We start from the raw sequence: 14,136 nt of genomic DNA on the forward strand, positions 1-14,136 counted from the left end.
AGAACGAGAGCTTAGGACGGGGTTGGCGGCACCTTCAGGCAATTGGCAGCCAGGGCCAGTCTTCAGATACCTTACCAGGAAGGAATACTTACACCCCATCCGCTTTTTATATGGGCGGAAAAGATTAAGGGTATATCCCTGGTCTGGGTGCCGCAAGAAATGGTTGAGGAAAAAAAAAAAAGAGCCCGCGTTCTCGTGCTCAGCAGCACAACGCGCCTTAGCCACCGAGACACCACGGCGGGTCATCATCGCTGACAGCTGTCTTAATCCGCCACCCAGACTTTTCGACTGCAAAAAAGATACCACGCCGGCGACCGGGATGAAAGCTGCAGCCTCCTCAATACCCCGAGGCCCAACGTTCCTAGAATAGCTTTTCTAGTAACGTTGCCAAGGCCGGACTGGCAGCCGATCTCCCACTACATCTGTATCGCCTGCATAAACGCAGCGTTGCGGAATTCATTTGGGAACCCCGACAACAGATCATCTGTCGTTGACGCCCTAGCTAAATCCAGTTCTAGTCAGCCGCTAAAGCAGCTAGCGGCGTGAAAACTCAAAACACGCGCGACCTGCGGTTACGTCGCAACTCTCCACTGCCGCGGAGGAACCGTCTTTGCGGTGAAGCGGACTTACGACCAGCCGCTGAAGGCCGCGGTGGGCGCTCAGTATAAAAATTACTTTCTCGCTTAAAAGAAAAACAGGTACTCCGATTAAACTTTCAGAAATAAATGTCCTTTGGAGACCCTTTTAAATGAGCCTAAGGCTGTATTTTTACATGGACCTTCACACAACGTGATAAGCGTCTAAACATGAGCAATTTTGCACATTTTTCAGTTTGTCTTCAGCGCGCTGAAACTACCTGGTTTCTGGATCCCGTAATTATTTTCCGCACTTACCGTCAACAATATAAACAATGTACGCAGCTGAGTTGTCTCTAAAAAGGTTTTAACAGCCGTATAAAATGTGCGAAAATAGCTCAGAAACGACGCTTTGCTTCACCGAAGCCCACTTTCAAAAAACACAATCAACTGCCACTGCGCATAGCAGCAAAGAAGCACGCTTCTTTTTCTATTACCTGAAATTGTTTCACTGCGCTCCGTACATTATTTTATCTTTGCGAATTTTTTTTTTCGCAACGTAGATTTTCGTCACCGCCGCGATTTTCAAATTGCTGTAAGGGACAAAAAATTTTCCACCAAAAATCGGCTACGAAAACGATTAATAGTGCGCGGAAGTGATCAACCATGAATTTTCATACTGTAGTCGCAGATTCTCCAGCGACCTCTCTGGGACGTAATTAAAAACTTGTGGTCACCGACCAAAGGTTTAACAAAACGGGTAAGAAAGACGTTTTGGCTACCGCAGGGAAGCCGAAACGTTTTTCTTACCCCGAATTGTCTCCGCACAACGTCGTTCAGCAACGACTCTTTCCCCCCCTACTATACTAGCTTTTTATTCTTCCAGATGTTCACTCGTTTTCAGGAGAAAATGCATCATCTGGGTGTAAATTTCTTCACACAGTAGAAGCTGCGACAACTATACGCGCGTAGTCATGCAGTTCCAAGCACGTACTATCGGCGTCAAATGAAACGCGAACATGAAACTATGAACCAGAACGTGCAAAATTGAAAAAAAAACTGTTCGTAGAGTTCATAAAATCGCAGGCTATTGGTATATTTGGAAATCCACACTCCCCAACTTTGTTGTTGTAACCAAGCCACGCGTCATTTTGGCTTGCATGGAAAGAAATCGCGTTATTTGTGTGTTCAGGTTCATATTTTCATGTTCGCGTTTCATTTGACGCCGATGGTACGTCGCAGACGACAGCGCAATTCCCGTTTCGCAGCAGTTCGTAGCAAGACAATACAAAAATCATCTCGCTATCCGGCCTGTATCGCTCGGTTATACAAACTTTGTATTACTGCAAAACATTGCGTCAGAAAGAGAGAAAGTTTGGACTTACTTTTGGCGCGAACGGCTCGATGTAGAAATGCCCGCCGTCTGCTTGGCACCAGGACGAAACTAACGCTAACGGTATTGTTGATTGATTATGGCGTTTAACGCGCCGAAACTACACAGGTTATGAGGCGCGCCGTAGTGGAGGGCTCCGGATTAATTTTGACCTTCTGGGGATCTTCAACGTGCGCCGAAATCTCGAACACACGGGCGTTTTCGCTTTTCGCCTTAATCAGAAAAGCGGCCGCCGCGGCCGGAAATCGAACCGGCGTCCTTGGATTCAGCAGCAGTGCGCCTTAGCCACTGAGCTACGGCGGCAGGTTAACGGTATTGTCGTCGCCGTCGTTCCGCATCCACACAAAAGGTAAAAGCAAATGCCGCTTCCACAAGAAAAAAAAAAAAAAAACAGGACTTGAAAACATGTTATAACTTTAATTGCAGTGATTATTCGGAAGGTAAAACTTTATAAATGCGCAACCACGGCAATGAGAGCGACTGTGTTCATTGATTGATTGATTGATTGATTGATTGATTGATTGACTGATTGATTGATTGATTGATTGATTGATTGATTGATTGATTGATTGATTGATTGATTGATTGATTGATTGATTGATTGATTGATTGATTGATTGATTGATTTCATCTTACCAAGAAAAACTAATATATCTGTTTTATATCCTAACGCTGCTCTGAGAGCAGGCACATCTCAAATGTTGCTCACCTGAGGGCAGGCACATCTTTGACGACGCCTTGGTCAGCATTGCCTGCTTGGTTTGCAAGGACAGCAGCACGAGACTGGCGCTTCGAGTTCTAGTGACGTACGTCTACAAGAATCCCAGCGGCATACCGTTAAAGGTCAGCGTGTTGTACGTTGACAGCGGCCACACTGGCGACGTAAATGTGGATTGCGTGCCCACCGTCGATGCGGAAGCGGCGGCCAAACCCAAGACGGCGATCCTTTGTTGCATCCGCATTGTGAAGCCAACGGCCGAGAGCTCCCGTTACGACTTGAAGCGGCTGTGCAAACGAGGCGCTCGCTCTCTTGTCTGCTATGCTGCATCCGACGCCGGCGTCAATGAGGTAGACCTGCTCGCCAGGTACCAGGAGAAGTCCAGGCTGAATACCTACGACTACTCATACCACCATATTGATGGGAAACTTCTTTCCAGCCTATAAATTTTGCCCAGGTAGCGTTGCACCTCAGCAAACATCGGCTGCGAGAGCTCCCCTCTTGTGCAAGGCTTTCGTGGGAGGCTTTCTTGCATGGCTTTAGCATCGTGCTAGAAAGCCAACCCAAATGACCATGTCATGCAGTGAAGCTTGAAAGTTTGCATGTAGTGAACGAATGCTGGTGGACGAAAAGCAGAGAGGGGAATAGAGCCTAGGACAGTTACCACCTGTAACAGAAAAAAAAATGTATTTTGTGCCTAATAACCTTTTTGTGCCTGCCCTAAGCAGCACTAGTATTGAACCAAGAGCATAAAATCTAGGTATATTAGTCCTTTTTGGTAAGATGACATGTCATCACCCCGCTACAAAGGTGAAGCCAATAGCAATCATCATCATAATCATCATCACCGTGTGGCAGACCCAACTTTTATTTCTGTATTAATGAGCTGCAAGCCTTATCTGCCCCATGAAGCGAAATATTTAGTGTTATGAGCAGTGAATGGCCAATATATTCCCCGGGTACACATGGAGCATGGCTTACGAACGAAAGTGTGCTAAAAGGAGAAATAGCATACGAAACGAAAGCAAGTCCTTGGTGGCTCCACAAGATTGCAGGGCTCCATAGCCTCCCATCTGAAGCCATCAGATTGCGTGGTATTCGTAGGAGCTGTTAGGGGACCTCATGATTCGTGCCTCGACAGTGCACCAGGCGAGCCTATCAGTTTACGTAATGTTCAGGGGGCGTGCTGGGGATAATACCATTGTCGACTGGTCTCTGGTGCCGTACAGGTGTTGGTGAGGAACTTAATTTTTTTGTACCATAGTTTTCTTTACGTCACAACGCGCGTGCTTGAAACATTTTTAGATTTTGCCTTGAAAGAGAACACGGTAGTTTACTTCCCCGCACGATTAGTGTACGTGTGGCAGTGCACCCTTTACAGGAACAAACCACCGTTGAGCAAAAACACCAAAGGTGGAATAAGTTTCTGCGGCGGGAATTTTGCATCCACCTGAAATGCAGCCACACGGTTACATAGGAAAGTTACAACGCTTTCTCAAAAGCTTCGCAGTTAAAGGAAATTCTGTCTTGCTTCCCGGCGTTCCCTAAAAGCTTGTCTAACAATTGTCCATCGTATCGAACATTCGATTAATTCGCTCTCGAGCTACGTACGGCTGGTTTTCTGGTTAGCTTAGTTGGCTGAGCCGTTGGTTAGCTAAGCGGTGGTCCTTGGTTCGAATCCCGAACCATTCTAATATTTTTTCAACTGCGAAGTTTCTATGGCTGCATTTCAAGAGGGTGTCAGATTTTCCCGTGACAAAAAGAAACTGAACATTGACGTTTTTCCTCTTGCTCCTCCTCCCTCAAGCGAAAGAAAAAAGCCTCATCGTCAGTGCAATGCACTGGCGGTTGGGCAAGCTTTACAAAAATAACATGCTCGGAAAGATGTGTTATTGAGGTCGCGGGCCTTCGAGCTAAGGGCTGCGCGCGAGAGCGCCTTGCCCCGTCCCGCGGTCAAGCCTCCTTGGCAGCTTCTCACTTTCCCTTCCCGGCCGCTACGCACGTACGCGCGGGGTGTTTTACTCGCGTTGTAAGTTTCCTTTGACTGCCAATGAACACGAGTACTCAAGAGCAAAGGGCGCGAATAACTTCCGGCGTCGTGAGGGCCGGACGTGGAGGAGGAGAGCTCCTGCAGGCCACTGGTTGGGCGCCCGTCGCTGGACGACGAAGAGGACGGAGCGCAGCGCCGCACCCTGAGGACAGCCGGACCGCCGCCCAGGCGTGGGCGTGGCCGCGCGGAGCCCCGCCCCGGCGGCGGCCTCCCGGGCCGGCCGCCGGCGGGCTCGGGCCAGAGCGGCACCATGCTCGAGCCCGGAGACCAGGCGGCGGTGTTCCCGGTCAAGTGCGAGTGGGGAAGCACGGGAGGTGGCCTCCGCTGGCTGCGGCCGCACTCGACGCCCGCCACGCTGCTCTGGTATACACGCGCGCGCCTCCTCATTCGTCTCTTTGGCGGCGGTCTAAGTGCCGTGGCCACCCGCTCCAACGCAGGCTGCAGGAGAACTACGAGGTGGCCGAGGGCGTCTGCATCCCGAGGAACACGCTGTACCTGCACTACGTGGACTTCTGCGCGCGAAACGCCATGCAGCCGGTGAACGCCGCCAGCTTTGGAAAGGCACGTGGGCTAACTACGCTTCCCAGTATCACGCCAGGCTCCGTTGTACGCGCTGTCGGATATCATCCATTAGGAGTATCGTTGGCCAACGGCTATTATAAAGACCTCCAACGTGGAGATCAGTGACAGCGAGGTGATTTCTTCGTTTCAGCTAGCCGTTCCACAGTCCTGTGTTCTGTTGATTGTCCGTCGGAAACGGTAGCTGGTAATCCATATGCACGCTTCGCGTGCTAAAGCGTCAGTGCCGAGCAGATGTCAGTACGTACAGAAAATTTCTGCTACCCCACCGCCTTGCTTTCACGTTATTTAGACCCTGTGCTTTGCCTTTCCACAGTAGCGCTATCAATACTTCAGGCGCTGATTCGTCAAATGGCTTGTCATGCTTCTTGTCACATTTTTGTGCTTTCTTTTTCCTGGCGCCATTCGCGAGCAAGCGGCAAGTTTTAAATTAGCAAAATACAACCTGCACACTGCACTTAGAGGCAACCATTTTAAAGTTGCGCGAACTCAGTCGCTGCGAGCAAGGTATCACCTCCGGATTTGTTTACTTTCACGAATTCTCTGTGGTAGACAACATTGGGTTTTCTCAGCGGTGTTTCTAATAATCGAGCGCAGAAATCAAGCAGTTTGAAGCCTGACCATCCAATGGTCAAATATCTTCCTATAGCACGCTTACGCGACTCGTTCAAGGTAGACTGCAGACACACTGGGGCGATGGCGCGTTTCACTGTCTTCGAATGCACGGTACCACATGGCAATAGCTCCTTCACAGGTTCGTGGTCAATTTTCTCAGCAAACGCGGTCTTCGGACACAGTAAGGTTGATTCCAAAAGACTGATGTCTACTGTACAATGTTACACGTTACAAGGCTTACACGTTAAGCGCCTCCCACCAGGATTAAAAGTGTAACCACGCCCCTCTGTAATGCCGTCCGGCCCTGAGGGTAAATGAATAAAAATGCTTAGAACTTCCGTCACTGTAAAAGGGTATAGGTTACTTCATACTGTTTCTTTCAAAGTGGCAGCAAATTGTCAACTTGCCTAGAAATTTTTCAATGTTAAGGATGGGGCCACTTGGTACAGACCATCGTCCCTTGTACACGCTCAGGGCAGCAAAAATATATATCCTTAAAACATCGTCACAGTTTAGTGAGTTGCGCAAGTGACGACCGATCCCCACTGCCGTGGCTGAGACCCTGCCAAGGAAGGCAAAATTAAGCACATCGCGACGTCATACCACGGTCGCACCGGACTGCGCAAAACATCAATTGCCCCTACAGATAAGGCTTTTTATACATGACGATGTTTTATTGAAGGTCTCCTTCGTTGTCATTTTCACGTGACTCACTTTGCCAAGCGAACAACGAGGCAGATTTGGCTCCAGCTGACGGAATAGCCAACACGACGTTATTCTCGAGGTATTCTCATAAACGTATGCGTTGCTGCCTGTCACTCGACGGTCTGCTGCACAGGCATTCTTTCCAAAGCGCCAATATCGGCGGCGATGAATGCGCTAGACACAGGCAGAGAGCCGCCCCTCGATCCGCGGACGGCGTGTATGAACCTCTGCATCCGTTAGTCTTTAATAAAAAGGTCAAGACATGTTCTGGGCTGTGTCGCGCATGCGCAGTGACATCTTCCTATCGACTGCGCCAATTATAGGGCCGCTAGCACAGCCTACTGATAAAATGGCAGCGCCCAGAACGATGTTACACAGGTCTATACAAGACGCGGCGGGAATGTATAGCACGCTCGGGGAGTAGTGCTCCCGCAGGGGCGGCGACAGCGATGCGGGCCGCTCACCCACGCAGTTTCCCGCGCAGATCATCCGGCAGCAGTTCCCCCAGCTGACGACACGGCGCCTGGGCACCCGGGGCCAGTCGCGCTACCACTACTACGGCATCGCTGTGCGCATCGGGTCGCGGTACTTCGAGCCGCCCTACGGCAAGGGGTAAGGGCGGGGGACGGCGTCTCCTCGATGCGGCTTCATCCGGGACGCACGCAGGGGCGACGGCAGGCAGCAGCAGCAGCGCCACTGCAGCCTGCAGGCGTCCAGCGCGGTCGGCCAGCCGCCGTCGTTGCAGCAGCAGCTCCACGCGGGCGGGCGGCCCTTGCCGCTGCTGCCGGAGTTCCCGCGCGTGCGCGAGCTCCTGCTGCCGGCGGGCGCCGACGGCGAGCAGCTTCACGGCTTCGTGGCCATGTACCGGGGCCACTGCCAGCGGCTTCTGGACGAGTGCGCGGCCGCCCGGGGCCAGCCGCCCGTGCAGGCGGGCGTGCTGCAGTACGTGGCGCACTTCTGGCGACGCGTGCCCGCGCACCTGGCGCCGCTGCTCGCCTCCAACGCGCTCGCCAACCTGGTGGGCGTCTGCGACAGCCTGCTGTACGGAGCCCTGGCCGACGCCCTGCTGCCCCAGCCGCCGATGGCGGACGACGAGCCGGACAGGTAGCGGGCCGCCCTGTTGTTCCGTGAACATCCTCCCGAGCACGTGGTGCCCGACGCAACACGGTCACCTCGTCATGGCACGCGTCTCAGCATGGTAGGGAGGAAACGCGGTGCAGGTCTTTACGACCTTAGTACTCAGCGTCTGCTGCCTTCTGCCGCGACCTTAGCAGGTGAAGATTTCCGTGAAGATTAATTAAGTCACGCACAAAATGACTATCGCTAGAGAAGTTTACTACCGCCGAAAAGGGCGATGCACATTGGTCACTTTGGAGAGCCGCGTCGGCTGTGACGTAGGTGTCACGGACATCGGAGAAGAGAGCTGCGGTTTCCGTCGTCTCGACGGCACCGCTGCGTTCCTGCCACAAGGATGATGGGGCATACTCACAGAAGAATCCATATAACTTCCAGTTCCATTAAGCCGCACTTGTCGTCGACGAGCGCCGTGCGTACACTAATTGCGGCGAAAGGTAACATGTCAGGCCCGGCGCGACTATATGCGTCACTTGGGGTAAAAAACAAAACGCTTCCTCTGATAGGAATCCACGCGCGTTTTAGCAGTCTGGTTAACCGAGCAAAAGTTGCCTCTTGGAGACTGCCACGTCAAGCGTTTTTGTTCGCAACTCATGCAGAGACCAAACGATGGTGAATCAGCGAGTTATGAAGAGGCGAAACTTTGCCTATATAGTTCCGAATTTCGAATGTAGGTTAGTTGCATGTTGCCTTCACCGTTCACGAGAGCGTCTTCGTCCCCCCATTAACAGGGTGCGTCCCATGCCCAAGTGAGCCGGCCGTCGAAATATAATCAAACAGCACCGCGTAAGTGCCGGAACCTCCACGACAAGGCCTAGCGCGATGCAAAGATGGAACGTGTTAGCTGCCGGACCGTTCGTTCCCAGGGGTCGTTCTTCTGCCTGCGGGAAAGCTAGGCGTCGGTGAAGATATTATGGGTACGGCGTAGCAGAATATGACCCGGCGGGCGTCAAAGTTGTTTTGCGAAAACAGAGACCTTGACGTCCGACCTCCACCGCAACCGCTGGAATAACTTCCCGAGCAGTGGTGCATGCGCCAGCTCCTCGTGATAGCTCGACGTGAGCCGAGCTTTGCCGTAAGTTCAACGTCCGTTAATTTGCCGTTACTTCAAAGGATCTACGGTCCATACAAGAGGTTAAAAGACGCATGTAGAGTTTGAGCTTACCATGTGTACCGTACCGTGACATGACTGCGCATGCGCGCGCGGACACGGCGAGGAGTGCCACACCTTACCGGAGCCGCCCGTCAGAGCACGCGCACATGCCGTCGGGCCCTGGTACACACGGTATGCTTAAACTCTTTGACGATTGCGCGGTGTCCTTTTCTGCTGCAGCCATGTGTGCAGGGGCGCACGGCTGCTGTCGGAGCAGCTGGTGTCGTGGTTGGACGCGGCGCTTGCGGGCTTCCCCGCGCCGCTCAGGGCCGTCAAGCTGCACAGTGAGTGGCGCATCCTTCCGCCGCGTTTGCCCGCCGGCCTGCTATGCCGCTGACCCATGTCGGCGGCAGTGGGCCGCTGCCTGTCGCAGGCGCTGCGACGTCGGCTGGCGCTGGCCAAGCTGGCGCAGGCGTGGCGAGGCGCGGCCGGCGCCGCGTGCCGGGACTGGGCGCTCCTGGACCTGGCCGCGCTGAGCAGGGAGGCCGCCGTGCACAGCCCGGGCACGCCCTCGGCGCGCTTCCTCTACGCACGTGAGTCGAGATAGTGCATTTAGTGAGCCGCTAAAGCGGTCCGTTTGGCCTAGAGCCACTAGATCAGGCTCTAATTTGGCCCCTTGGGAGTAGTTCTTTGTCCACTATGCCGTCCTGGCCGCCTGCGCCCTGTCTACCACCGAATGCTGGGTCGCCAGTCAGGAGCTGGACATTAAGACCTCCCATTGCTCTTGAATGGAGAAGGGGTGGGTTTTCCGAGCTACGTCGCGCTTCTCAGTTATATGTGGCGGAGCGATCCTTGTCAGTTGTTACAAAATGTGCATTCCACAGCGCACTGCTCTGGGAACATTAAGTGTAGTTTCGTCGGGTAGTGAGTCGAAGCGGCGCGCGACCGACCGCCCTTGCCTCACGACCCGCTGACACAGCGGTAACGGGCTCGTTAGCGTCGCATGATGGCGGTCGCCTTGTGTGCACGTGTCTTGATTTTACGCAACCGGCCGAACCGCTTACGCTCACTGACTAGTCAGAGTCACTGCTAGTTATTAATAGTAACTCTGGCTAGTCATTGAGCGGAAGCGGTTCGGCCGGTTGGGTAAAATCAAGACACGTGCCAGAGTTACTTGATCTGGACACGTGCACAGAAAGCCGCCGCCATCGCCGCCATCATGCGACGCTAACGGGTCCGTTGCCATCCCCACGCAGGTGCCCAGGAGCTGTCGCTGCTGCTCGAGGCCCCAGCCGAGGCGCTGCTGGGCTGGCTCGAGGCCCTGGTGGAACGCACCGTGAGCGGCCCCAGCGCGGGGGGCGCCCCCGCGGCGCACCTGGCGCGCCACTTCCTGGTCGTGTGGGGCGCCGCGGGCGCGGCGGCCGAGCGCCAGCTCGCCTCGGCCGCCAGCCCGCCGCTGCGCCTGCTGCGCCTCCTGCTGGACGAGTGGGTGCGCCTGCTGCTCGAGAGGCTGCTGGCCGACGCCCTGGTCAGGCAGCTGCTCGCAAACGTGGCCAGCGACGCGCCGCCGGACCTAACCGGCTGGCACGGGTGAGCGGGCCGCTGGGGATACCTGCGGTCACAAAGCCATACCTGGCGACGCGCGACGAATGCTGCTCTGGACATAGTGATAATATACTGACTGCTCTGGAGTTGCTCCAAATGAAGCACGATGCCGCTGTTACGTTTCACCCTACGGGGGTTGGCTCAGCGGGGTTGGCCTCTGTGTGAATCCGTCGCACGATTTCTCAGGCGGGTCCCAGTAATTCCCGCGAACGGAACGCATCCGAGCGCAGAAATCCGGGTAGGGAGAGGGGGCGAGGCGCGGCAGCAGCCGGTGTGCACTGGATAGGGTGGAGAGAGTGTGGCGTCGGCGCTATTGGCGGCAAGATGTTCGAGTGACGCCCTTTGACGTCAGCTTAGGGACTTGCGCCGCTGTCGTCTGCTACACTCCGCCTGTGCGGGTTAACAGTGTCTGCGTTCAAACTCGCCCATTTTGGCGATTGAGCAAATATCACAAGAACCTGTCAGGAAACCACCATTGTTTTGTGAACAGAAGGCTATACTGGACTCAGCTTGCATTTTTTTTTGCGATTTTAGCTAGCGCATGCTGGTATACTCACATACTATATGCCAAGGTAAAGTGATGTTACAACACATTCGAGCATTCTGCAAGGTTATGAAAAATTCAAACCCCTTTTTAACGAAAGATGGCTGAAACACAAAGCTTTCGCTGGTCGAAAGCCAATGTTCTGGGCTTTGGTCATTTGAATTTTGAACTTTGACTTCAGACTTTGAAAACATTGGCTTTCGACAAGAGAAAGCTTTGCGTTACAGCCATCTCTCACCTCACCCACCATCATCATCATAATCAGGGAAAGCTGGCTTTCTTGCACTGCATTTTGGGGCAACGTCACCATCAGTGGGGCATAGGAGGCTTCGCTTTAAAAACTGTTTTACACTCTGCTTGCCAACTGTTACTGAGAATAGTAGCACCCTCTGGCAAAGCTGAAACAACCTACAGGGGAAGGGCTGGGAATTCGTATTGATCATTCACTTCTCGGTTGCCGGTTATTAGAAGCTGGCTTGTTCTTCTTGTTTTAAAGATTGCCGATAGAGAAGACAAAGCCTTGAATATTCGTAGCAATAAGAAGCTCGAACTCTGTTCGCTTTTCACGGGATCGGCTTCGCAAGTGATGGTGTGAAGCCGGCAATGCTTCCACCGAAGTGGTAACAAACAGACAACCTTACTTGGTAGCGTGCCTTGGGCATGTTTATGGGATTTGGGGTATTTTTTGTGATAAAACGTTACGTGCGCATAAAATATAACACAGGCGAACATAAAACGTCACCCGAGTGCAGAGAAACAGCAGAGAAAGTGAGCCAGAGTGAAACAGACAAGTGCGAGTACGTATCTTTAAGTACGTACCCCTATCCCTGGGTCATTTCTGCAGATGCGCCGCCATAACATGCCGCCGCATATCACACACGCACACAAACACAGCCATGCATGCACACACGCATGCACACATGCTAGGCATGTGTACAGTAAAAATACAGTAAAGTTATGTTTGTTCAGACATGGAGGGATATTTATGGTACATTTTCCGCAGCCTTATTTTCCGAATAATCAGATATGCGTTATAGTAAAACTTCACTTAAGAGGAGAACTTTATTTAACAGTAAACTCAAGCTGGTTAGTGGGCGAAGTCCTCAGTCCAGGACAAGAGAGCGAGAGTAATTTTCAATTCATGGAATGCCATCCTGAGTAAGACAGGATTTTGTTTTTACGCCTGATGGGGTTGGAAAACGATAAAGAGCTGCTTTAGACACACTCATTGGTTTAAATTCTTGTTATGCTGGAAACCGGCATGCATACTATTTATTACGCTTGTTAGCGAGTATATCAAGCTTTCAACACAATAATCATTTCATAACCGTTCAGGTTGAGAGTCAGTTCGTTATGATAACGATGGTTACGATAGAAATTCGGAGCACAAAAGCCGCTTTCGAGTACTCTGGACAATGTTGTCTGCGCTACTTCGCAGTGGCGTAGCACAAACCTTCTCATTGCATCTGCATGTGAATAAACAATGCATGCTGCGGACATTCACCTTCTTGCACGCAGCCATAACGAAAGTCAATTTCTGAAGAAGGGAATGTATGCTGTACAGCCTGAAACAAATATCCACACGAATTTTGTGAGCCTCCCAAACATCACCAAACCCACTAATAGGACGTTTGCAGGGGTGCAGAAAAATTAAAGAATTGGGCATAGAAAAAACATTCATATGATACAAGTCAACAGCAACGAAAGAAATAGAATACAGCTGTTCTATTTCCTGCTCTGCAATGCACATGTGGGGGCCCGCTGCTTGGTGCATAGTATTAGACTGTAAAAAAGGAGGAGGAGGAGGAGGAGGAGAAACGTTATTTCGTGATAAAAAAAGAGGGCCTGTGGCCCTGTTGAGTCTTCACAAAAGCATCTCAAAAATACTTAGGGAAGCCTGCGCATTTTGAATACTTATCGGGGAGCTTTGAACACTGCACCTCGCAAAAAAGCTAGAAAGGACAAGTTACACACGATCATCTGACCGATGCTCTGAAGAAAGTCGTTCTCTCTCTCCTCGTGTGTTGCAAACTTGTGCGGGATACAGCTTGAAATTATTCAGAGGTGCCAGGAACTGGCAAAATAATTTAATTATTGGAAATACACTTTTTAATGCACTAATGCATCAAAACAGGCGATTTCTAGCACAGACACTGCGGCCCCTCAGAAGTGGAGTGTAGCAGACAACAGCGACGAGAGTCCTTAAGCTGACGTCAGTAGCCAGGGGGCGCCACTCAATCATCTCACCGCCAATATATGCTTCGCAGTGTTTGAGCAACACTTCAAGGGATGTCTGCCTGTTTTTTAGCTCGCTCTCGACAGAAAACTGATTTCAGAACCTTCCCACCAGTAGATAGCAATGCTGGGCACTGCACAGCAGTACAGTTCGATGGTTGTTGTCCTTTGAAATGCCCTCATCCGGGAAAATGCACTCTGCCAGGACAAAACACCCAATCATCTGGAGCAGCTCCAAGGACTGCAACAGTTCACGGCACCGAAATCGTTGCTAGGTGGGAGCAGACGTGCGGGCAGCTGAGAGACCATGTGGTACCTTGTAGTGTATCTTGTAGATCATGTATCCATCACTCCATCAAAGCGATGGATCCGGATATCAACATGCGGATGCATTTTGAATGGAGATTGCGCTTAACGTGTGACATCATCTGGTCTTTCCCACGTGGTTTGTTTGCCATAGCTGCAGTAATTCACAAGCTTGCCATTTGCGACTGTAAAAAAACGGTCCCCTACAGCGGGAAAACATCATGGGAACAGGGTAGAGGAGGGTGTGGGGGCCTCACAACGTGACCACTTGTTTGCAGGTGCGTCGATGCCCTTCTGCACGAGCCCGGTGCATACACGTGACCTCGCAGCCCACTGCGTCTGCCTCCAACAGCAGGCGGTGCAAGCTCATAGATGGCCACCACCGCCCAGCCCCGCTCAGTGCGCCACACCGAAGACGCCTGCGCACACTGGTGCTGCCCCAACAGTGCCCACAGCCACCCGTACGAAGCAACACTCCCAGGCGGCGCCCCCTCCCAAAAGGCATCGAAAGGGCGCACTGGACTGAACGCTGCCAACTTCATTGCTACCACGTGCAAGCCCAAGCTGTAGACTTGACAGTGCAG

General features: G+C 52.3%; 2 protein-coding genes across 2 annotated transcripts; both read left to right on the forward strand.

The window, feature by feature from the left end:
• The first annotated feature begins 4,612 nt into the window (after positions 1 to 4,612).
• LOC144163119 (DNA-binding protein RFX2-like) lies at positions 4,613 to 5,705 on the forward strand. The gene is made up of 2 exons (XM_077693931.1): positions 4,613 to 5,099; positions 5,174 to 5,705. Exons 1-2 carry the CDS (start codon positions 4,987 to 4,989, stop codon positions 5,421 to 5,423), a joined length of 363 nt encoding a protein of 120 aa, XP_077550057.1. The 5' UTR covers positions 4,613 to 4,986; the 3' UTR covers positions 5,424 to 5,705.
• Positions 5,706 to 6,011: 306 nt separating this feature from the next.
• Positions 6,012 to 14,092, forward strand: LOC144161753 (transcription factor RFX4-like). Its single transcript, XM_077692356.1, has 7 exons — positions 6,012 to 6,041; positions 7,060 to 7,247; positions 7,302 to 7,739; positions 9,103 to 9,206; positions 9,276 to 9,455; positions 10,119 to 10,452; positions 13,831 to 14,092. The coding sequence occupies exons 1-7, from the start codon at positions 6,012 to 6,014 to the stop codon at positions 13,871 to 13,873; spliced, it is 1,317 nt and encodes a 438-aa protein (XP_077548482.1). The 3' UTR covers positions 13,874 to 14,092.
• The last annotated feature ends 44 nt before the right edge of the window (positions 14,093 to 14,136 follow it).

The sequence above is a fragment of the Haemaphysalis longicornis genome, unplaced genomic scaffold, assembly GCF_048455015.1.
Source record: "Haemaphysalis longicornis isolate Haplotype H1 unplaced genomic scaffold, Haemaphysalis longicornis Haplotype H1 scaffold_12, whole genome shotgun sequence".
NCBI lineage: Eukaryota > Metazoa > Arthropoda > Arachnida > Ixodida > Ixodidae > Haemaphysalis > Haemaphysalis longicornis.

What these genes read in the sequence shown, in the direction of transcription:
- LOC144163119 (XM_077693931.1), top strand. Translation starts at nt 4,987, where the DNA reads ATGCTCGAGCCCGGAGACCAGGCGGCGGTGTTCCCGGTCAAGTGCGAG. An exon ending in ACGCCCGCCACGCTGCTCTG is followed by an intron (nt 5,100 to 5,173) that starts GTATACACGCGC and finishes GCTCCAACGCAG; the next exon opens with GCTGCAGGAGAACTACGAGG.
- LOC144161753 (XM_077692356.1), top strand. Translation starts at nt 6,012, where the DNA reads ATGGCGCGTTTCACTGTCTTCGAATGCACG. An exon ending in GCGGACGACGAGCCGGACAG is followed by an intron (nt 7,740 to 9,102) that starts GTAGCGGGCCGC and finishes TTTCTGCTGCAG; the next exon opens with CCATGTGTGCAGGGGCGCAC. An exon ending in GACCTAACCGGCTGGCACGG is followed by an intron (nt 10,453 to 13,830) that starts GTGAGCGGGCCG and finishes ACTTGTTTGCAG; the next exon opens with GTGCGTCGATGCCCTTCTGC.